Source organism: Penicillium robsamsonii (assembly GCF_028829455.1).
Source record: "Penicillium robsamsonii strain IBT 29466 chromosome Unknown utg000005l_segment0_segment0, whole genome shotgun sequence".
Taxonomy (NCBI): Eukaryota; Fungi; Ascomycota; class Eurotiomycetes; order Eurotiales; family Aspergillaceae; genus Penicillium; species Penicillium robsamsonii.
Genome location: NW_026643223.1, coordinates 2113639 through 2135960, shown reverse-complemented (window position 1 = coordinate 2135960; position 22322 = coordinate 2113639). Strand labels below are relative to the sequence as shown.

Sequence of the window (22322 nt, the reverse complement as noted above, 5' to 3'; positions counted from 1 at the left end):
TTTACAAACGTTCTGGTTCCAGGACAACCTTCGGAAGTCTCACATGGCTTAGGACATGGAAATTTCTAATAATTGACGGGACTTGCCGCTCATGCGAAGCCTCGATTCCAGCGCGAGTTTAAATTCTAGACTTCGAATCCTGGACTAGCGCGTGATTGGAAGTCGCTGGCTGCAGGTTCCCTAACAGCGAACTGGTTGAACGAGTAGGCTCTGTCTTGGTTCCTAAAGCACCAAGAGGCTGATATTATTTTAGTATACAAACTCACAGCCCCCAATGACGCGCATACCCGTTGCTTCTACTATTTGCACTTGAATTTAGGTTACATTGATCGTTTGGCAAACCGCATGCAAACCCCCGAGTGTGAAATTTTTGAGCTCATGGATGCGTGTCATTTCCACATCCAAGACTGCATGTGACCAATCTGCAGAAGCGCTTCAAGATACAATGGAAGCCAAACGGCTGCGAGGAATCCTTGCCATGTTAAGATGAGAATGTTAAAGGGGGAGGTTTTTCTTGGTCTTTTCCCCCTGTCCTTGCAGCTGCACCTCCACGGTTACCTGCTTGAGCGATGTCACATCCACGGCGCTTCGGGCTTCGGGCTGTGAACTTGGCCTTCATTGGTCGTGAGTCCAAATTTTGATTCCTTCTTTCTGCTTATTGGTTGCTCACACCTCTCACACAGCTTTCTTTTCACCTCTCATTACAGCAGCTTTTTCTTTTCTTTTTTTCAGATTCTTTATGTCGGCACCACATACACCTGTCAGTTGCATCCGCTCTCTCCGGCTGTGCTTATCGGAGATTGTGCTTACGACGCAATATTATCAATGTGATATGCGGATTATGGAGATCATTGCATCGATTTGATCCCTGCACGAGATTGTCTCTGCGCACTTTTCTTACTGTTCAATACACCTTGCACTCCGTAGAATCCCTTGAACTACACACCGTTCCTGATCAGGTATATGTTAGGCGAACCTCGGTGACAGTCTGACTGTCAACTCCAACTTCCATGCATGGCGATTTGACCTTTACCCTTTTCGGTTGAGATGGGAAGATCATCCTCAACTGGAAAATATGACAGCTGAGAGACATCCACCGGAGAAATCATCGGGAATCCACCCAGCATGGCCGTGTATCATCTATACATCATTTCGTAGGTCATAATCGCATGGTCCAATGCAGCTATCCGTGGTTGGAATCCCACATCCCATACTCGTGGACATGTCAACAGTCCTAACCCACGAGGATAATGGTATACCCAGTTTGTGCGGTCAAGATTTTGTGCGTGTCACGATGTGGCGGCCATGCTCCTGGGACATCTTTTCCGCTGCCCATGAACGACTGCCTAACACTAGATCAAGTTTTATTTGCTAACGTGGTGGCATTTTAGTTTCACTGCATGTGTTCTGCTCTAAAAACCCTCTCACAGAATGACCAGCGAATGAACCCTTTGCAAAACGTATGAACGACGTAGGCCCGGTCGTATGGATCGAGAAACACCAGAATCCCCCACCAGCTCCTGTTTCATAAACCCTGCATTTCCGCAGCTGGGTACCTTAGCTCGACAGGTACAAGCACCTGGGCAGCGGGGTTTGACAACTCAGCCAAGTCCAGAACGGTTTCTGTGCCTTTCCTCTCTCATGTTGGATCTACTTTCTTTTCTTTTTGGTCGGGAATAACCGAAGAATACGATTGAAATGGCCCCCATATGGGAAAATGAGATATCCATGTACATCATGTACCTGGCTAATCGTCCTATCACCGTCCCTCTCTCTGTCCTGCTGATCATCCCGGTGGACACAAGTTTCGATTCCCGTCATCAATTCCAAGCTCCCTTGTGCATATCGCATATGTGACACTTGGAAACTGTCAGGAAGTTCATCGGTGGCACGAATTCCTTTTTTCCTGTATAAGAAATCCGTTGTTTCGCCGTCTATCATTTCTGCCTTCGTTACACTTTGGCTTACACTATTGTCTTCCTTTGTTCCTGACTGCTCTTTTAGGATTCACAGTATATTTGATATTCTTTATTGATAGTTTTACCCCTGAGAGAAAGGAAGAATACCACAAAGCTACCTGCACTTTATATCAGGTGGATCTTGATCATACTTCCCTCTCTGCAGTCGCACCATTTACCCAATATTTCCCTTCTCTATACCTCTACGTCCATTACAATGGCCAGTTCCACCCAGTACTTGCTCAACCTTGACCCCGAGCACATATCGTGCATCGGAGGGCGGACGGTAGTCACATGCAAGGGTTGCGCTGGGAATGCCCCGAGGTATACATCAGCCCTAAAACACACCCTTTACATCGATATCCCATACTAAAACGATTCTCAGAGGAGCAATCTGCCTCAGCTGCAACGGTCGCGGCTTCAATATCTTTGTCTGTGCACACTGCAACCCCGCAGCTGCAGCTGCCGCAGCCAGAGCAACAGCGAATCCCACAGCTGCATCTGCAGAAACACCCGGCTCCTCAGCACTTTCATCTCCGGGCTTGCTGAGTCGCACCCCGTCTACTTCATATTCGGATCCAAGCGTCGCTCGATCGTACGCAAAATATGGAGATGATCGTGACAGTACAAGCTGTGGACGGATTGATGGCAATATGAATAAGCCGCGAAATCCGTGATCTGTGGCGGTTATGCGCATATCAGATACACCAAGAGCGGATCTAGATATCTCATGGCTCGATTATCTCACAGCCTGACCGTTTTGCGGGTGGTGGAATTGCCCACTTGGTCTAGACGGTGGAATGACTCTTGGTAAAGGGATAAGACTGCGGTTTATGCGGATTGGGAGGAGTTTTGGGTGTGATTTCATGAAACATACGTGATATGACTGCCATCTAGTTGTGGCGTTGTCTTCGGGAACTTTTGGGAACTTCTTGTCTTTTGATCTTATTTTTCCTTTCCATCTCTTGGTTCTTATCTGGTTGATCTACGCAGGTTGATACAGTTTCTTTTGTCCCTTCATGGTGAATGCACTGGATGCTACCATATGATTATGTACATATTATTCATTTCCTTCGACGAAAGAGGCAGATATCATACTGTATACGAGGGGCAACTACTTCTTTCGGCTTCACTTTTATTCATAAGACTTCAACGTCTTGCGCTCAAAATATCGAAGGTTATATATGAAAAGTCTGCACATTTTAAGCTATTTTCCAACTTTTTCTACCGCCTACGTATAGAAGTGAGAAGAGAGAAGATGCCTAAAAAGAGATATGAAAAGTTATCTAGTTCTGATAGGGCTTCTAACTGTCTTCCTCTTCCTTTGTATATATTAGGGCTGGTACCATATGTTCCCAATATCCAGCAATATTACAGGTTGGGAGGATGACGGCGTAGATCAGAGGTGATATAATATGTTTTGTGGTAAAAGGATGAAAAAGACAAAGGGGGTGTTGATGGTTGAGTTGAAAGAAAAGAAAAGGAAAGAGAAAAATGGAGGGCTTGGGAGGTGGGCAGATAATTTTGAGGTAAGCAGGTAAGTGATGAGAAAGTGAAAGTGAGAAGATTGAGATTGTCTGGCCTATAAACCTCAAAGAACTCCAATGCTGACCATAGGAGACAGGTTCCTTACTGCCCATTAAACTTGATATTGATATGGAAATGAGAAAAGAAGTCGGCACAGGTCTACAAATCAGGGATTGTCGAATGTATACAGAATTAAGATCCCGGGGTGTGCAAAGTCATTCATCCAGCATGGGGAGCCCTCCGTCAAAAAGGCGAGCAATTCCATCGAAAGAATATCCTGGCAGGCCAAAAGCGTAAGCCCATTTCTATTTGGTCAGTAAATCTTAGGAAAACAGGATGAGAGTACATACTGGTACTTCAAATCCTTGTCCCTCAGATTGGTGAACTTCATCCTCCACAGATGGCTCTGAGGCTCCAGATTCTCGGAAGTCCCTGAGGTACTGCCTGATAATCTCAGCCGACTTTCGGGCTGTTACAGCCTCATCCATGGCTTCTAAGATCTCCACGCCCATTTCCACGGATCGTAATAAAGGCATGGTTTCAGCGCACATGCCGAGCTTCGACATTGGAAGGAGGAGTGTCGATATAGCGAGCATTACATAGGTTGTGTTATACCACCTGGGATAATTTCAAGTCAGCAAGGCAACAATACTAACCGAAGAAACATACCAGCAGCGGAAAAATGTATGGATTCGGTAAACGTCATGAAGCACTTGGAGAGTCTTCATAGCGGAGTCCAAACACTTGTTAAAAGTTTGATCTAATTCGTTTGGAGCATGTCGGAGTTTGCGAGCAAAGAGGCTTAAGAAAGGCCGGAAAAGCAACATTCTAACATTATAGTACCCTGCACTCATTAGTCGGGAGTCAAGAAGCTTGGAAGTTTCATAGATAACTTACTAATTCCCAACATAAGCCGTTGTCTTCGTGCCCAATTCGGGTCGCGCAGGGCACTACGAGACATTCCATATCCGCCAATATCGGGTTTGATCATTTCTGGAAGCCTCGCTAGCCAGCGATCCATTTCCATTTCGATCTGCAGAGCAAGTTGTAACTTGTCCTGTAATGAGATGCGAGAATGGTAGATTTGGACAGATACTTGTCGAATAATCTGCGCAAGATCAATCATCCATGGGATAATGGCAAATTCAGAATTGTCGCGTGGTGGAATGCTGCGGTTGTGATATTCATCCATTCCAAGGGTGTCCGGCCGTCCAAATGAAAAGCTCATCTCACTAACTCATCAGTACATAGTATCAAGAATAAGACACATTGTACTTACATTTCCAAAGAGAACAGACCCCTGCCATCTCGTTAGAGCTATCGAGTTATATCGGAACACGGACTTTCGACTTACCACCAAGTCTTTGAGATCCAGCCAGAACGCTGCTTGGTGTCTCCTGGGCATGGAATATCTCGATTAAAGCCAGCAGAAAGACATGTCCGTACTGCGAGGCCAAGATACATGTAGGCCACTGTTCGATTAGATTTTGAATCGAAAATTGGAATGAAGACTCACGATTCGGCTTGAGTTCATTTTGACAAACTTTGGCCTGTCCAGGTTAGCTTGTACTCAATCATCGGCAAATACCCACACACCATCATATAAAGACACTGAACAGTTTCAAGGTCGTTAGAAAACCGCAAGTGGTTCAGGTACACCTGCGCCTCCCCAAACAGTTTTCGGCTCCATTCAAACCGATCCAAGCCGGCTATGGTATCTTCATCCCATACGCGCACCAAAGACCCAAGCGAGAGAACACTGAGGTAAAGCGCGATAAAACTCGGCTCAGGCGTGCGTGATCGATTGAACCAGAGATCGTTAGCGCGCGCGAGAAAGTCATCCTTATCAACGAACGGATGGACGGAATGAATGCTTCCAAAATATCCACTCATAAAAACATGAGCCTGGGCGAAATAGTAGTTTTGCTGTTCAATTGACGTCTGCCCCGGTCCAGCGGCGCATGAAGGGGGGAAGCTTGGGCTATGGAGGGCTGAGACAATCGAGGAATCAGCTGCACGAGAACAAGCTTCTTCTTGGCCTTTTGGCTCGTGCGCTTTCTTTAGATGGTCAATGACTGCAGCTGTGCACATACCACCATGGGATTCAATGTTATTGGTGTGATTGACCTCGCTGATCTCGTCACCTGCACTTTCTGTGGATCTTTCGGGGGTTTCTGGTATTTTTGCAACCTCTCGTGGCGTGGAAGCATCCCGCATAGAGCATGGCGTTTCCGCTGCTAGTAGGATGGGACCGCTAAGAGAAGCTCTGGCCTCCGCATCACGCAGCTTCGAGGTCAGCTCTTCCACCTTCTTCTCAAGTTCGATGATATAACTATGAATATTAGCAAGCACAGTCAATATCCTGACTGGATGACCTACTCTGCAGACCGGCCGCTTTCACGTTCTCGGTAGTTGCCCTGATATACGCAAGCCAGGTCGCTTTCTGTGATTGTCAGAGAATACGTGATACCCCTGTAATCGGATCACTTACTTTTACAATGCAAACATGGATATTGCTCGTTGCACTTATACTTCTTTAGCCTGCATCTGTCGCAAGCTTGAGTCGCACGCGGCCGTTTGGTGCGCTTAGAGGCCGGCTGGTCGACTTCAGGTTGGTGGATTGGAGACCCGAGATTCTGCATCATACAGACATTCCCCAATGCGCCCCAGACGGTATAATGATGTTGAGCATTGCTTTTACAGTCTTGGACGACAATTATGTGAGGCCGGTAATTCCGGACCGGCTTCGCTCCACGTGACCGGGGAAGTGCCCGGGTCTATATCAGAAATCATTTGCGAGGTCCACGAGTGATTGCTTGGATTTCCAGTTTGGGGAAGGAAACTGCTTTCAAGCAGAACTTCATCAAAGTCATCATCATCCAAAATCGGTCCCCATTCCATAGCTTTCACAATGCCTTTGTGATCAAGCAGACATGGGCGTGGTTATAGTAGTGGGAAATAGGACATCGGAAAGAACAACGTCACTTGTGGATATAGCCATCACTACACCAGTTTCTTCACAGATGTTAGCATATGAAACACGCCTTTGCTTTGCGAAATTGTAATACGCTCACTCTCTAGTTGGGGGATCACACATAGGACCTGCTTAGATGATTTGTAAATGTTCAGCGACGTTGTGAAGTATGAAGGGTAGTGTTTTTAAGATGACCATTGTGACGGCTGAAGTTTTGAAGCTCCTAGAAAGATGCAGAGCACGGGAATTTCCGACATACAACGATATGCTTCAACAGAGAATCTCTCGGAAAACCCGAGTTCTCGAGGCCAAGCGAGTTGCGGTCAAGCTTATATGTCCACGGCACCTTTTTTGGACGACAATATGGTTTTTTGCCCGGTAAGCAACTAACAGCCTGGTGATTTATATTATAATGTGTGGTCCGTGTATAGTTTAATCTTTGAAGTCCAAGTTATGGATTAGGGCATGTTGGAGTTGTACCATATATATATCTCAGGTTATCCTATTGAATAAGTCCGTTTCCCAAATTAAGCCTCTTCTTTCTCTCTATCGTTTACCTACCCATGAAACCGAGAAGGGGGAGAAAATATCCCCAAAGGCATCCAAGCAGAATGTTTGAAAAGATCACCGAAAAGACATCACAAGGGCCCATAAGTGGCCAACTATGCTTGTCAAGTATAAAGAATCTTTACGATGCTCTCCATCCATTTTCACCTTCTAGCAGGGCGGAAAGCAGAAACGAAATAAGAGCCTATTCCTCCCTATTCTGTTGGCATAATTTCTACATTTTGTTCCTTTGCAGGTGTATGTCCAAATTATCAACCCTAATTAGGCTTGTGCCCCGGCACATCCCAGTCCAAAGGTCACAACAACCCCAAACTCCGCATTTAGGAAATCCCACAGATATTCCCGGATCTTGATATAAAACACCAATAAATGTCTTCCCGGTACATTTGGCCCGAAATCCCAAGTTGCTAGACGGTGCGGATAAGGAATTTCCCATCCCCACGCTCGTGGGGAAGGCTAGTGGGATGTGGGGTCTCAGCTTGCTATAATACCATTTGGACATTTCTTCTTGATTTCTTTCTTTACATCATTATTTACTATCATGGCCAACGCATTGCAAAAGCCCACGGGCGAGTACCGTCAGTACCTGCCTGACCTCAACCTCCAGCGCTTCCAGGCGATGTGCCAGCAGGATGCGCACGAGTACGCGCACGAATTCAAGACCGGACATCAGCCACCTTGGCTGCATGCCCTATATATGCATTGGTTGGAGCTATTGCAGGAGCCCTTTAAAGGCGTGACTACCGATGGTATGAACTAAACTGAAATGATAGTAGAATACTTTTAACATCTACAGGAAACGTCCGCCCGGGTCTATTCACATTACAAGAAGAAGACATCCCAATTCAACAAATTGTAGATGCGACAGAAGCTGTAACCGCCCTGCTGGATGATAAGCAAAAAGAAGCCATCAATTACCACATCGACTCCCCACAATGGCGCACATGGTCGAACCCCGAATTTCTACTTGCGAACAAAGGCATTCGGCTCGATGAAGTCAATACCGAGACCCGGAATGCAGTGATGAACGTCCTCGGGACAACACTCTCACCAGAAGGCTATGAAAAGGCCGTCAGCGCAATGCGCATCAACCACTTCCTCGGCGAGCTAGTCAAATCACCAGCAGTGATGAACGAATTCTCCTACAACTTCGTTCTTTTCGGCCGCCCATCAACCACCCGTCCGTGGGGCTGGTCATTCTACGGCCACCATCTCTGCCTAAATGTCTTCCTGTACAAAGGGCAGATCGTCGCGTCGCCGTGGTTCACAGGCGCAGAGCCAAACGAGATCGACGCCGGCCCGCACGCCGGCACGCGCATCATGCAGATCGAGGAGAAGCTCGGGCTGCAATTAATGCAGTCGCTTTCAGCGGAGCTGCAATCTTCCGCTCGTATCTTTGTTCACATGAAGGATCCAGCTATGCCACCCGGCCGCTGGAATAAAGATGACCAGCGTCATCTATGTGGTGCATACCGTGATAACCGTGAGGTGCCATATGAGGGTATCCTGGCGTCGACCTTTAATGCCGCGCAGAAAGAGCTCATGTACGGCATCCTGGAGCAGTATCTGCTTTACCTGCCGTCCAAATCGCGCGCTATGAAGATTGATCAGGTGCGGGCGCACGAGGCAGAGACGTACTTTTGTTGGATTGGAGGATATGGGGATGAGGATCCTTTCTATTACCGTATTCAGAATCCGGTTATTCTCGTTGAGTTTGATCATCACTCCGGCGTGTTTTTGAATAACGAGGAGCCGAAGAAATTTCACATTCACACTCTGCTTCGCACGCCGAACGGGGGTGACTATGGTCAGGCATTGCGGCCACAGATTCCGGCCACTGAAGGATTGAATGGGAAAGAAATTGTCTGGTAGGTTGAGCCTATCGGAGGGAATGTACTGTATGAGATGAATGATGAACTTTTTATCTACGTTGCATTGCATTTTTCTGCCTATCTTGTATAGTCACAAACACGATCCACGAAGATATGATTTGATCCATGATAAACTGAACTTGGCTGTAGATACACATGCCTGCAGAGATATATTTTATTCAACTCTTTATTCCCATTAGTTCTCCCTGCCACAGCCCGGAAGGATAAAAGATGTATACAGCCCCAACGCCGAAGCACGCAATCGAAAGATAGAAAAGCGTCAACAATCTGCAACCGTCGAAATAGCAGAATTATGAAAAGTCACCAAGGACTGATGATACCTAGATAGGTCTCCTTCGTCTGTTTGCGTAACGCGTGATTCGTCCAGGTGCCTTGAATGCTAGGCACTATCAAGTGACTTGGAACTCGTCATGATCAGGAATCAACTCGTACCCACCTTCTGAGGGCAAGACCCTAGCAGCCACAATGATCATGCCTGCGCAGAAAACACTGAAGCACCAGCTGATAGTGCAAAAGATCCAGGACTGGTCAAGTTTCCAGCCGACGAAGAACCGGTCCTCGTTATCGAATAGATATGCCTGTAAACCAAATCATTAGAATACGTCATATTGCCAAATACAGGCACATTATCAACTCACCACTATCGACATGCCGGCTACCTGCACAATGGCAGACAAACCGACCATCAAACTAAGAATACTCCATCCATTTTCGCGCAGCTGTTTCCCGCCACTCAAGATGACCAGATATGTGACTATGCTAATGCCTTGCAAAACGACAGCAAAGGACATCAAGAACCCGACGGAGCGCCACATGGAACAGAAGTATCGGTCTTCGCCGTGGCAGTCTTCGCGCTGTGGGAAGCTCTCGCAGGTATCGGTGAGGGAGGAACAGCGGCGGTGAAGGCCATAAGAGTAGTGATTATCGGGCTGTATGCTCATAGTGTTAGTGGGAGCTTGTCGGTGGTGGATAAACGACGTACCTTTTCGCTATGGTAGCTGACCCATTTTGGAATGACGATCGAGGATACTGTCAAGCCAAATGCTGGGAAATTTCGTCAGTAAATCTGGTTACCTAGCTGAGCGTTGAGAGCTGCCTACAGGCCAGAAATATCATCAGCGTCCCGATGTAGACTATTGTCTTTGTAAGAAATCCTGTGTAGTTGCGATCGCTACCGCGAGGAACTAGGCGGAAGTCCATCGCTGCGGCTATGCAATGGCGTGGAATGTTCACGAGACTTGGTAACAGCCCTGCACATCGAGTGTAGAGCAGCGATATCTTGAAAGGTCTCAATGGACCTAAGTAAGACAAAGAAAGCAGAAACGAAGGTCAGGGAAGGGGTGTACTAGATGTTGGGGCTAATCGTCAGATAAGAGAGATCACGCGGAGTGTCCAAAGGCCGGGGGAATGCAGAGTAACGTACCCTCCACTAGGCAGAGATAACAGTTATATTGGCCGCAATAAATCGCTCTGTGAAACCCACTTGAAATGTATCAGAAATTTCCCCGCAGAGAGAAATCAAGAAGTCTAACGTACATAGCCAGTTGACGTCAGTGCGCTATCGTGACATCTAATCCAATCACATTCTGCATGTACGACATAATATATGTGATAACTTATATAGAGGCATGATGACTTCTCTAGCTAATCATAATACACTGTTCGGTTTCTTTATAGAGACAAAAAGTGTCAAGTCATCGGGGGCATTGTCTCGGAGACAACCCTTCGGAACAGACATCATCATTAGAACTAAGAGCAAGATACAGTCATAATATACACGACATGTGCCATAAACAAAAGAGGTCATGGCGCAGACCGACCCGAATGAATACATGCGGATCTAAAGGAAGCATCAAGATGACCACCATTAAACATAAAAACGCCAGCCGAATACATGCCGCGAAAAAAAAAAAAAAAAAAAGGAATTGCGCCAGGAATTGCCACTGTCATTGCACTTGCACTTCATTCCGGACGCTTTTGTTGGAGCATAGCGCGGAAATCATCGTTGCTCTTTTTCGGTTTGCTCTCGCCGTCAGGCGCCGTGTCCATTTTATCGCTAGCCGGATTAGCCGCAGATTGTTTCGGACCGGGAGGTGCAATCTGTCGTTTCATCCCAAGACCACCCTTCCGGGCGCCAGGCTGCTGTGGACGTCTAATCGGCCCAGTAGGTTGTAGGCTCGTCTTCTTCATTTTACCTTCGTGTTTGACGGATGGCCCCCGGTCGGTTTTGATTTCCGGCTGCGAATTCATCATCTCTCGAACTGTGCCGATATGGAGGGGGCGTCCAGCAGTGATCTCTTTGCCTTCAAGTGCCAACGCAGCTTTGCCGGCATCCTGAATATCAACATATTCCACAATAGCACCTTGATGTTCTGGGCGCAAATTGATCGCAACTAAACGCCCATATGGTTCGACGAGGGCACGGATGCGGGCTTGATTGACAGTATCGGGAATGTTCATCAAAGCAAGTGTGCGCTGTGCATGGTCACCAACCGGCACTTCATACCCATGAGCACCGCGATCCGCCGGGTGTGCTGCAACTCGAGAGATGACCATTTGGTTCCCGCGCCGAGTGTCGGTGGTAGCAATTTCAACATAAAGAGGACGTGACCTGAAAACATGTCCATTCATTGCGACGGCGTCATTGGCGGCCTCCTTGGCAGAGAAAGTAACGAAGCCATACCCCTTACTGCCGCCGGTAAGCTTTCGTTCAATCAAGACCTTTTCGATTTCTCCGAATTTGGAAAATAGCTCTTTCAGATCCTGTTCACTGGCGTCCCAGGCAATGTTTGAAACATAAACTTCTCGTCCTTCGTATCTGGGACCACTGCGGGCTGTTTTTTGTCCCGGATCAGATATCTTAACACTGAGTTTCTTGCCATCTTCAAGTCGCATTCCATGAAGCTCTGTTGCATGGTGGGCAGCACTGGAGCTGTCAAACTGCAAGTAGCAGAATCGTCTGGCAGTGTCAAACTTGAGGGACGGCATTCGAACATCGAGTACTTCGCCATACTACTGAAGTCAGTGATGCTACAAAAGCCAGGGTGAGGTAGCACTTACTTTGCTGAAAAGTTTGCGGAGGTAGTCTTCATCCGCAGTCGGTGGGTAATTGGTGATCCAAAGTGTCGTCTGTGACCCCATTTTCACATCGATAATGTTGTCATCAGTGTTGTTGAAGCGCTTTTGGTCACGAGTGAGAGCGGAAAGAGCTTCTTCCTTGGTTTCGAACTCGATGACCGCAACCTCGGAGCTTTTCTCGTCTCTTCGGAGCATTTTGACAGTATTGATAGTACCGATCTATTTGGTCAGCTAACTTGTCCCGAGAGTAATAAGGATGAAGCACTTACATGACGGAAGAATTGGCGAACGAGATGTTCAGTGGTACCTTTAGGCAAGTTCGTGACGATAACGGTCGCATTTTCTCGATCCCGTGCAGGAGGAGCAGGAACCTCCGCCAGTGCGTCTTCATTCCGGACCTTTTTTGTTTCCGGCATCTCGTCTTTTTCGTCTTCGCGTTTTCTTTTCTCAGGCGAAGGGACTGCTTCCACCGCTGCCTCCCACTGCTGCTGCTGCTGCTGCTGCTGTGCTGCTGCTGCCTCTCGCGCTTCCCTCTCTCTCCGGGCAGTGACAGCTCGCATTGCTTTCCGAGTTTCAATCACAGCCAGCTGGAGCTCATCAGAGTCCTCATAGTCCTCGCAATGTGTAACATATGTCTGAACAATCTTGTCAGGCCAGTCTAGATCTGTTCTCTTGATCGCCTGTTTGAGCACGGCAGTAGCATAGCTTGGGTTGGGGGTTCGGCGCGCTGCGTCGACCGTTGCCTCGCCTTGCACAAATTTGCTCCAGCAAATCAACTCCCATCCATAGTAGGTGAGCCAGAATTCGTAGCTGCTGCCACGGCGCGCCACCAAGCCTTTGAAGGTCTCTCGCGCGCTGTCCCAGCTGCCGCTTTCACTGAGGAAACGGATATAGATCCGCTCCAGACGGAAAAGAGGATCGCCCTGATACGCCGGGCCATACTTCTTTTCGCCCAGCTCTTGCACGCTTTCGATAGCTGAACGAATGCCAACTTCCGCGACATCAAGATCTTCGTCGGTCGAGTCAGACAAGAAGGCGCGTCGGCGAAGGTAACTACACCAGGTGACGTGAACCTTCAAGACTTCTTCCAAGCCACCAGCATCGAGTAATCCAGTACTAGTCGCCTTGTGTTTGATACTCGAAATCTTGTTGAACGACTGGTTCTCTCTTTCCGAGCTCAACAGATACTGGGACCACAGGTTGCCAGACCATGGACAATGACGCGTGGCACGGTCTAGGGTAGAGATTGTCGTGGTAGAAGCACGGCGATGAAGAGATTCGCCGATCAAAAACATGACATAGTCTTCCCAAAGCGACACATCGGTGGGGAAGTGAAGAACGGCGCGCTGATAGATGGCATTCACCAATTCAAAGTTGAAATCTCCTCGTTTCCGGCGGTTGCGTGTCAATTCCCAATCAATGTACTCGGAGTAAACTGTCCATTCCAGATTGCGGTCGCCAGACTCTTGCGCTTTGGCTAGGCGGTGTTCAAATTCCTCTCGTGCGTTGTAGAGAGCCTTTGGCTCAGCTGCGCGGGCAACAGTCTCAGACATGATCTCCTCATACTTGCTGTTGCAATAAGTCGAAATGAAACCCGAAAACTTCTGGAAGGTCTGGTCCCAGGTGGCGTGGGGAGTTTGCAAACGATGGCCATAAAGCCCGTGAAGATGGTTGATCTTTTCTTGGGAAGGTGCGCGAGCAATGTCCTCGGCATAGAGATCTAATAGACGATCCCAGACCAAGTGGCTGTTGTTGATTCTCCATTTGGTAGCATCTGCGCCCCGTTGCCACACCTCCACGACCGAATCCCACGTGAACACCTCGCGTCCAACCATGCGATCCTCTTCAGTCCACTGAGAGCTGGCTTCGCCATGAGCGGAATTGTAGAGATAAAGAATCCATTCGCCATAGATATTCCACAGTTTTGTGCTGCCAAATTCCTCTTCGACGGATCGCTTGCAGAGTTCTAGAACATCAATGCGCCCTTCGACATCTTGAGCTAACATACTCTCATCCTGAATCCATTCGGCCCAAAGATCTTCTCCCATGGCGAAAAGCTTGTCCATTTCTTCACGTGCCGTTTTCAAATCGTTGAGTAGATCATAGCGTCGCGGGTCGCCGTGGACATCTGGGTTATTCGGTGGGTAAACGTGGTTGACAAATCCTGCATGCAGCAATCCGATAAATTGCACGTGCGCGTCATGCGTGTGGGGGTTGAGCGAGATTTGATGAAAAAGTTCGGTCGCCATCCGTTGCGCATCGGGGTCGAGCGAAGTCGCGGCGTAGGTCCTCTTCGCGGGCCCGTCGCGTCCCTCCGACATGGCGATCTCGAAGGAAATCCGAGAGGTAGGGGTGTTGTGGGCGATAGAATTGACATGTGGGTGAATAGTAGATGGGGATAACTGGTGCTCGTAGGATTCAGTACTACGAAGCATGCTTGTCGGTGTTGGGCGTTGTGGCTGGTGGTGCTGCATCGAGGCGAGATCCGCCAAAGTGTCCATTCCCGGCGTGGATGGTTGTCTTGAGGGCACTTCAGTCGGAGAAGCCCCATTTCCTCCGCTAGGCGCTGGCGAAGATTCTCCAGTAGGAGCGTACACCTGCTGTGCGAGAGGCGAAGAAATCTTGCCCTTTCGCCTGGAGCCTGTCCGAGTTCTCTCGATAGCTTTGTGGGGGGATGGCCCTGCAGAGGTGGCCGGTGCGTTGTTCGACGTAGGACCAGGCACGGGCGTCGAATTTCCAGACTTTGGATTCGAGTCCGGCGAAAGAAGCGAACTGATGTCCATATTTGAATACAGCTTTGGGAAGAGCGATTGGATACCGGGAGTTGTCGTAATAGATGCCCAGGTGCCTTTCAAGCGGAGATCCAGATCATACGACAGTCTTGAAGTACCTCAACACGTCCATTCCTGCATCTGCCGGTCGTATCCAGATCCCCCCTCGTTATCTCCTGCAAATGACGTAGATTTACAGTTGCGCAGCTGTTTCTGGCGGGTTGCTAAGAATTCAAAGGAATGCCTGAAAGGAACGAGAGCCCTTAAATCGAGAGGGCAAACTGAAATCTCTGAGATCTCAGGTATTCGAGAAGGATGGAAACGACAGGCTGATGGCCTGGTAAGGGAAGGGAGGGATGAAGGAAGACGAAAAAGAGAGAGAAGAACCGAAAGAGGGAAAGATGAGGGCTAGTGGATACTGTGGAGATGGTTGGGAAGAAGAAACAATAAAGTCGCCAGAATGAAGTTCAAATACGATCAAAGATACGAGATCATCTCCATGTGTAAACAAGCCTGTTCTTGCTCTATAGACTCGTGCAGTCGCAACTCGCATCTCTCTTTGAGGCTATTCTGATCGATCAACTTCAAGGTGCCTCAGGCTCCGGTATACCGCACAGACCACAAGTGCAGGGAACTTTCACCTTTTTTCCCGACGTGAACTTCTGACAACAACATCCCAACAGCCACAATGGTCTATCCCTCAGGGCAATTGGTCCGGACAGGTATGTTATATTCATATATATTATGCTTGGCCTCCATACTGACTTATTTCTCACGTTCAGCAGCCCGGACCGTCTCCTTCATCCCTCGCCGAACATTGACCTCGACAGCCTTCCGTTACGCTTTGAAGGATGGCGAAAGCAAAAAGCCGACCGGCTGGCTCTCTTCCTTAAAGAACGTGTTTGCAGGAGGATCCGCCAAAGTCGCCCACCGACCCTCGGCACCTCAAAAGGAAGAAGGTAGTTCAGCAAGCTCCATCTTCGGATCAGATTTCACCGCACCAACATCGGGCCCCATGCCATCCCGGCCAACGAAGGAAAAAGAAGCCACTTCCGGAAAGCTGGAAGAGCGCGACTTGAGTCGCCTGCAAGTGGGATTGGGTCCCGACCCGAAGGCCCAGCTGCGGTGGGAGAGGAAGATGGCTGTCCGCGAGATCCGGAAACGAGGCCGTGTACCGACAAAGGTGCAAATCAAGCGCACAGAGCGCGAATCACTTTCCAAATCTCACTGGATCAAGACCTCGCTGAAGAAGCTGGGTCCTCTGGCCCGCCAAATCGCCGGCAAGAATATCGACGAAGCCATCCTCCAGATGCGCTTCAGCAACAAAAAGGCCGCTAAGGACGTGCTGGAACATCTGGAACACGCAAAGAACGTCGCCGTGGTCCGTGCCGGCATGGGCCTTGGTCTTGATGCCCCCAAGTCCGAATCACCGAAACCCATTACTGTCATACTTAAGAGTGGCGAGCGCCAGAAGATTGCCAACCCCTCTGACATCTACATTCAAGAGGCCTGGGTCAACCGTGGTCCCTACGGATATGAGATGGATCACCGTGCCCGTGGTCAGATCAACCGCTTGCGTCCCCCTACCACAAGTATCTCAGTCCTGTTGAAGGAAGAGAAGACTCGTATCCGCGAGTGGGAGGACCGTGAGGCCAAGGCCCAGCGGGAACGGAGGTCTCAGCTCTGGACACAACTGCCGGATCGCAAGGTCTCCGCGCAGAACCAATACTACAGCTGGTGATCGATGTTTTGGCGTGTGTATTATTTATATCTAGATCTTTCGCGTGGACAGTGGTTTTTCTTTAGCCGATTGGAGGCGACAATTGCATTTGTGAGAAGTCGCTCATCTTTCTTGAGTAAGAGCGACTCATGTACAATACTGAATAAATTTCTTGGATATCAAACTACTGAGACCGGTTGCTCTCCTCTTAATATTTACAAAACCCAGCAGCCATGTCAGGTATAAATCTGCTACGATTCTCAAAATTGATTTCCGAATCACCCAAGATTTACAATGAATGCGATTCTTACTGCGACGGAGACCCCTTTTCCACGGCAACGAGCACAGGAATCACCGCACCAGTCGCCAAGGCAAAGCGGCGATGGCCCACAACTTCCAGAATGCTAGTTATGGCACCTGAGTGAGCTGTTAACGAAATGTATGTACTATCATCGCGGGTAAATATATCGTTCAAAAGACAGCGAAGCCGATCGTTGCGATGCTCGTTTGACTCGCGGACCTTAGGATCCCACAGCTTGTCTTCCTCGGAGAACCCTGCCTCAAACTGGTACTCCGGGTACTCTTCTGCGATTTCTGAAGCCGTTGAGCGACGGTCACAGGTGTGTTGACCCATTGTCTCACGGAGGAGCTAGTCGGATTAGATACTGCAAGTTCTGTAGTAGAAAACAACGCACCTCTTTGATAACCGGCTTAAAAGGATCTGTGGTGGGGATAGCAAGTCCCTGAAACGTAATTTGCGCCGTTTCAAGGCACCGGTTCAGGGGGCTCACATAGTAGGACTCGGGTGATGGGATGCCAGCCTCGATCTGTTGCTCCCAAGCTGCATGTGCGACTTGCGCCTGGCATCTGCCCTGCTCAGTAAGACGAGCATCGACCCAGTTGCCGTCCTCGTCTCCGTCTTGAAGAGACCAGTAATCCTAGAGGTCTGGTTAATGTCTGGTTCATAGAGGAAATGCCTAATCACCTACATCCCACTTCTTGGTGCCGTATTTGCGCTCGGCAACGTTGTGGACGCCCTCGCCGTGGCGTCCGAGAAAGAGAACTTTGAGCTTTTTAGTCTCGCTGTTGTTCTGGCGTTGAATGTGGGCATCAAAACGCCGCCACTGGCTGTCAGTCTGTTCCACTCCGTGATGCTCATCGTAGTGTTTTTCGATGAGACCGAAGTTTGATTTCACCTTTCCAGATCATCAGACGGTGACTTGATGGCTTTGGCAAGGATATTGGGGTCTCTTACGTAGTCGAAGGTGTCGGGGTCAGTGGTGGGGTCATCCTGCAGGAAATATCCCGTCACTGTAGTGAAGTGCAACAAAGGCGGAGAGGCCATATTCATGGTTTGAAGTTGAAGCGAAGTACAAGTGTTGGTATGAACTGTAAAAGGACACGGAAAAAGGAGTGGCGTGTGATTAGGGATATTTAGGGCTGAGGTGGTGGGGACAGCAAGGATGCAACTTGAATTTATCAAATGTTCACTATCTAATTTCTAGAGCGTTCGGCTCGGAGATTCCCATAGAAATAACATCGATAGTATATCGTTGGGATTGCAACATTGGAAAACTTTTTATTGTGTAGATATCATTCACTGGGAGGTCTTAAGACGGAAGCGTGGCCTATAACCACAGCAGTACACATAGAGACAGAGGAAAAGAGGGGGGGAAACAAGGATGGCTAGAGATTTCAATGGAAAATAGGTACTGACTCTATACAGTTAGCTAAAAATAAATATCTAGTTCTATACCATAGCCGGCAAATGGTTATAAAGGCTCTATATCAATGCTCTACCCCATCTACCAAGTACCATCCATACCTTTGATTTTTACCGTATCTTCACAGCATTAGTTGTTGCTGTTGAAACCACATATTTACACTCACGTCTCCTAAATTATTAGTCGAAACAGACAAGGTTTGTGGGTATTGAATGCAAATGAATTCTTCTCAATTTCATCATCAGGGACCACATTGAGTGTGACAGTAGATGTCACCTCTGTATACCCTCTACAATTAAGTCGTTAAAGCAAGCTCAATTAATTATCAAAACTTGATCCATCAGTGCCGAGCGCGATCGGGCTCGTCCAAGAACAGCGGGCCAGTCATAGTACGACGGGACACAACGCTCGGATCTAGAAGTTAGACCAAGTCAGATGATGTGTCGATTTGTGTGGTATGAAATGCTTCATTTACATGGAGAAAAGGCAATGTAAGCCACTTCCAAATCCCGTGATCCATCGATTTGTATGGAATGAAATGCTTCATTAATGGTTTCATTAGGCCTAATAGATTTACAATACACCGTACGGAGGGGTTCAAAAGGCGGTATTAAATTCAGGCCAAATAAAGGCATTCAGGCATCAATTAGATGCACGCAATCCTGAGCGCTATGCCCCGTCATAGTCATAGGCACGAAGCGTTCCGCAGTCCGCCCATATGTAAGCCCTTCTTCGCAGACATAAGGTGTCGACCAAACAGAGAGAGAGCTTTGTGAACAATGCCCTCAACCCCAGCTGCCAGCGACAGTGATGACTTCCAGGCATCGGCAAATGCCAAGGCAGTACTGGCAAGAAGGCCACCGACACTTTCAGCAATGGGCCGAACAATAAGACCTCCGCTGATGAGCAGTTGCCGAACCTCGAAGGTATGCGGCAATGTGTTTCCAAAGAGATCTGGCGATCCACGCCGAATCGGCGAGACCAATAGATCCTTTGGCACCAACTGTAAGCCAGAGAGTGTTGCGAGTTGTTTGGCAAGTCCTTCTGAAACTCCCCCGCGATCCGGTCCAGGGACCTGGATTCCAGAGTTGTGCACGAGGGGCATGGAATGGCGCATTCCAACGTTGCCAGCAACAGCACCTGGCACCACAGGGATTTCCACAGTGCGGGTGGAACTCGTTTGGTTTACACGAAGACCTGGAGTGTGGCGAGCGCCGGTAGTTGGGTGATCCACCGAGGATGTCGTTTTGATGTTGGTCCTTTCTGAATACGCAGGACCGACCGACAAAGTCGATACGCGCCAGCGCAAGCTTGAGCTGCCAGATGACACCCCAGCTGCCTGAGCTGGCCGAGGCATACTTGAAATGCATGGATCGGGGGATTGTCCACTTCCTGCGTTCTTTGGGATCCTGTCTTGTGTGAACGCTCTCTCGTGTCCCGCGACAGAGTGGTTTGCGATGGTCTTGCCAGATAGGACTATGTCGTGTCCAGCAGCCCCGCCCTTCACGATGTTTCTGCTCGACGGTGGAACGGTGTCTTGACTCGAGGTGCTCTTGAGAACTGGCTTGCCAGATGATAGAACAATATCGTGTCCCGGTGGTGTACTCTTTCGAGTCTTTGTTCTGATGATTTGCTTGGCGAGTGGTACCGCGACAGGCAGTCCCATTGACGGCAGCCCCACAGATTGATCGAGACCAGATGAGATACTTGTTGTCTTCCTTGTTGCCTTGATGGTTGGAAGCGCTTGAGGTGAGTTGAATGATGGGTCGTGACCGGGCGAGTCTGAGTAGCGCGACTCTGGGAGGATCGGAACTTGGAGCATCGGCTGCCTCGGCCGTTCTTGGAGTGCGGCGTTCATCGGAACGTCGCTGGCAGCGACACGAGCAGCAGCCTTCTCCAGGCAGTTACACTGCTCGAGCGTTAGCGTGCTCAAATGTTCAATGTGAATGGAAAACTTACTCGCTTGTGCTGTTTCTTGTGCTTCTCACAGACACCGTACTTCCGAGCCTTGATGTAGTTATCCTTTTGTGCCTGCGATCGAGGCTTCTGTTTCTTAGGCACATTGGCTGCGGTGTTCATGTTCAAGTCGAGAACCATCTCCATGCCTCCTGGAGGGGGTGCCTCGACAGATGTGTTATCTGGTGTAGAGCGCGGGGAGATGCTCCCGCGAACGTATTCTGACCAGCTTGGGGATGAGAAGCTGGTGTTGGAGTCGGAGGACATATCTAAGTCGAGAGCAGTGGCTTCGCAAAGGCGCTGCAGGTGTAACGCAATCGCTGCCTCGCGGCGCTTCTCCTTGATAGTAGCAACGCGCGGGTCGGCGGCGGCCTGTGCCTCAACCAAGTTTCGGAATGTATTGCTGCTGTCGTATGGGTTGTACCCCAGGAACGCAGCATCATCGAACAAAGGAGCAGCCGGGTCCTGCATGAAACCTCCATCGATGCCCATGAACTCTTCTTGTGAGAGATCATAGTTGGTCATGTCGAAGGAGGATTGCATGAAATCAGATGGGGAAGTGAACATCCCATCTGCCTCGTAAGGGAGAGCCAAGTCCTGAGGTGAGACGGTAGTGGCAGTCGACTGGTCGTCGTAGCCTGAAGGGAGATCGAGGAATTGATCAAAGTCAACCCACTCATTGGAAATTGACGCATCCATCTCAGAGAACTGATCAACAAAAGCCATTGGAAAATCAAACGGGGTATCACTAGGGGTATCTATTTTGTATGAAAAAAGTCAAAGAGAGAGGGGGCCGTTTAGTGCCAAGTTAGGCAGTAGGCCAAGGTTAAAGGGAAGTAAAGAAGAAACAAATGGCTTCCGGGGAAGGTGAAGAACCCAAGACCTGAGGCAGCTGTTGATTCTATGTATGCTCTGGCTCTCTCAGTTGGCCATTCCTCTTCGGGGTCCCCGACTAGACGCTAATCCACTTTGGGACCCCGACACCCCGCTCGGTCACTCTAAGCCGCAGTATGACTCAAAGCATATACTCATCGGGTACTTCTCATGATGTACAATTTAATATGTGAATCTAAGTACCTTTGAAGTCTCTTTTCCTGAGGGAAAATTCCATGTCCTCTTGGCATTTTTATATAAAAATCCTGTACAACATTGTGCCAGATGGATGATGTATATTGCATATTATGTCCAAAAGCTCAATGTAGAAACATGTGGTTTTTCGAATTGCTCAGGCTTAAAGAGGCTGTGTTGCATAGCCTGGATTTGCGCTAAATCACAATTGGACAATATAACCGGCACGTTCTACAAACCCAATATATTGTACGGAGTAGTTGGCTTTGAGATCTAAACAAAACAAAATACATTATAGCTTTGGGCAATGAAAAAATAATGAATCTCGATCAATTAACTTTAAGCCACGGTTAAGGGTTTGACCCACTGTATATGACAAACCTTGCTCGGAGCTTCGGCAAAAATTCGTTAAAAAAATCCAATGGCTAAAAGAAAAAAAAAAGAAGCTTTATTTGTTAGCTTTAGCTAGGCTAGTCATATACACAGACCAACCTTTGATCTGGGATAAGGTGCATCGGGCTGGTATAAAAGGATCTGGATATTCTGCCATGTTGATCGACAAAGCTTGGGTGATATGAGGTGAATGTCTATATTGTAGAAGTATCAATTGTAATAGTTCAAAAAAACAATATATCTAGGGGATATACAGAGTTTTATATACACTATCTATTATAAGAAGTTTTTGATTGGAACAAAGTACAATTATAGTACACACGGTGATCGTGAGGTCCACAGTCCGCCCCAGCCCAAAAAACCAGCTTAGGTAAGGTCTAGAACTCCCGACATCGCCAGAGATTGAAAATCTCCAGGACTTAGCTTTATCGGATTTCATGAATCTTCCCAGTATTACTAAACGTGATACATCCTGAACCTCTTTAGTTCCTGTTTCTTCCCTACCCCTGACAAGCAAAATTACCCCTCCATCCCCCCGCCGACAAACAGCTGTCCAAGCTCCACCCTCGGTTCTGTTGTGGGGAGGGTCGAGACTGATCAACTGATTGGCGCCTGGATGTTTTGAGAGAAAAAAATAGAAAACCCCCGAGTTCCACGTCTGCACAGTCAGCAGCCCCGTCGGACCGTTGAACCG

General features: G+C 48.4%; 8 protein-coding genes across 8 annotated transcripts; 3 read left to right on the top strand and 5 right to left on the bottom strand.

Moving 5' to 3' along the window:
* Positions 1-2175: 2175 nt before the first annotated feature.
* On the top strand, positions 2176-2635 carry N7447_008852 (uncharacterized protein; the record flags this gene model as incomplete). Its single annotated transcript, XM_057233114.1, has 2 exons — positions 2176-2282; positions 2344-2635. The coding sequence occupies 2 exons, from the start codon at positions 2176-2178 to the stop codon at positions 2633-2635; spliced, it is 399 nt and encodes a 132-aa protein (XP_057082656.1).
* A 1065-nt stretch (positions 2636-3700) lies between these two features.
* Positions 3701-6127, bottom strand: N7447_008851 (Zn(II)2Cys6 transcription factor; the record flags this gene model as incomplete). The annotated part of the gene is made up of 10 exons (XM_057233113.1): positions 3701-3790; positions 3836-4103; positions 4155-4329; positions 4383-4717; positions 4765-4785; positions 4840-4957; positions 5002-5035; positions 5082-5817; positions 5865-5928; positions 5977-6127. 10 exons carry the CDS (start codon positions 6125-6127, stop codon positions 3701-3703), a joined length of 1992 nt encoding a protein of 663 aa, XP_057082655.1.
* A 1440-nt stretch (positions 6128-7567) lies between these two features.
* On the top strand, positions 7568-8898 carry N7447_008850 (DUF3500 domain-containing protein; the record flags this gene model as incomplete). The annotated part of the gene is made up of 2 exons (XM_057233112.1): positions 7568-7775; positions 7823-8898. 2 exons carry the CDS (start codon positions 7568-7570, stop codon positions 8896-8898), a joined length of 1284 nt encoding a protein of 427 aa, XP_057082654.1.
* Positions 8899-9307: 409 nt separating this feature from the next.
* Positions 9308-10118, bottom strand: N7447_008849 (uncharacterized protein; the record flags this gene model as incomplete). The annotated part of the gene is made up of 4 exons (XM_057233111.1): positions 9308-9496; positions 9557-9847; positions 9901-9962; positions 10019-10118. 4 exons carry the CDS (start codon positions 10116-10118, stop codon positions 9308-9310), a joined length of 642 nt encoding a protein of 213 aa, XP_057082653.1.
* A 762-nt stretch (positions 10119-10880) lies between these two features.
* N7447_008848 (U6 snRNP complex subunit PRP24) lies at positions 10881-14779 on the bottom strand (the record flags this gene model as incomplete). Its single annotated transcript, XM_057233110.1, has 3 exons — positions 10881-11930; positions 11979-12215; positions 12266-14779. 3 exons carry the CDS (start codon positions 14777-14779, stop codon positions 10881-10883), a joined length of 3801 nt encoding a protein of 1266 aa, XP_057082652.1.
* A 676-nt stretch (positions 14780-15455) lies between these two features.
* N7447_008847 (mitochondrial 54S ribosomal protein uL22m) lies at positions 15456-16508 on the top strand (the record flags this gene model as incomplete). The annotated part of the gene is made up of 2 exons (XM_057233109.1): positions 15456-15489; positions 15550-16508. The coding sequence occupies 2 exons, from the start codon at positions 15456-15458 to the stop codon at positions 16506-16508; spliced, it is 993 nt and encodes a 330-aa protein (XP_057082651.1).
* Positions 16509-16794: 286 nt separating this feature from the next.
* On the bottom strand, positions 16795-17832 carry N7447_008846 (histidine phosphatase family protein; the record flags this gene model as incomplete). Its single annotated transcript, XM_057233108.1, has 4 exons — positions 16795-17136; positions 17183-17425; positions 17477-17683; positions 17743-17832. 4 exons carry the CDS (start codon positions 17830-17832, stop codon positions 16795-16797), a joined length of 882 nt encoding a protein of 293 aa, XP_057082650.1.
* Positions 17833-18896: 1064 nt separating this feature from the next.
* On the bottom strand, positions 18897-20893 carry N7447_008845 (uncharacterized protein; the record flags this gene model as incomplete). The annotated part of the gene is made up of 2 exons (XM_057233107.1): positions 18897-20120; positions 20171-20893. The coding sequence occupies 2 exons, from the start codon at positions 20891-20893 to the stop codon at positions 18897-18899; spliced, it is 1947 nt and encodes a 648-aa protein (XP_057082649.1).
* Positions 20894-22322: the final 1429 nt, after the last annotated feature.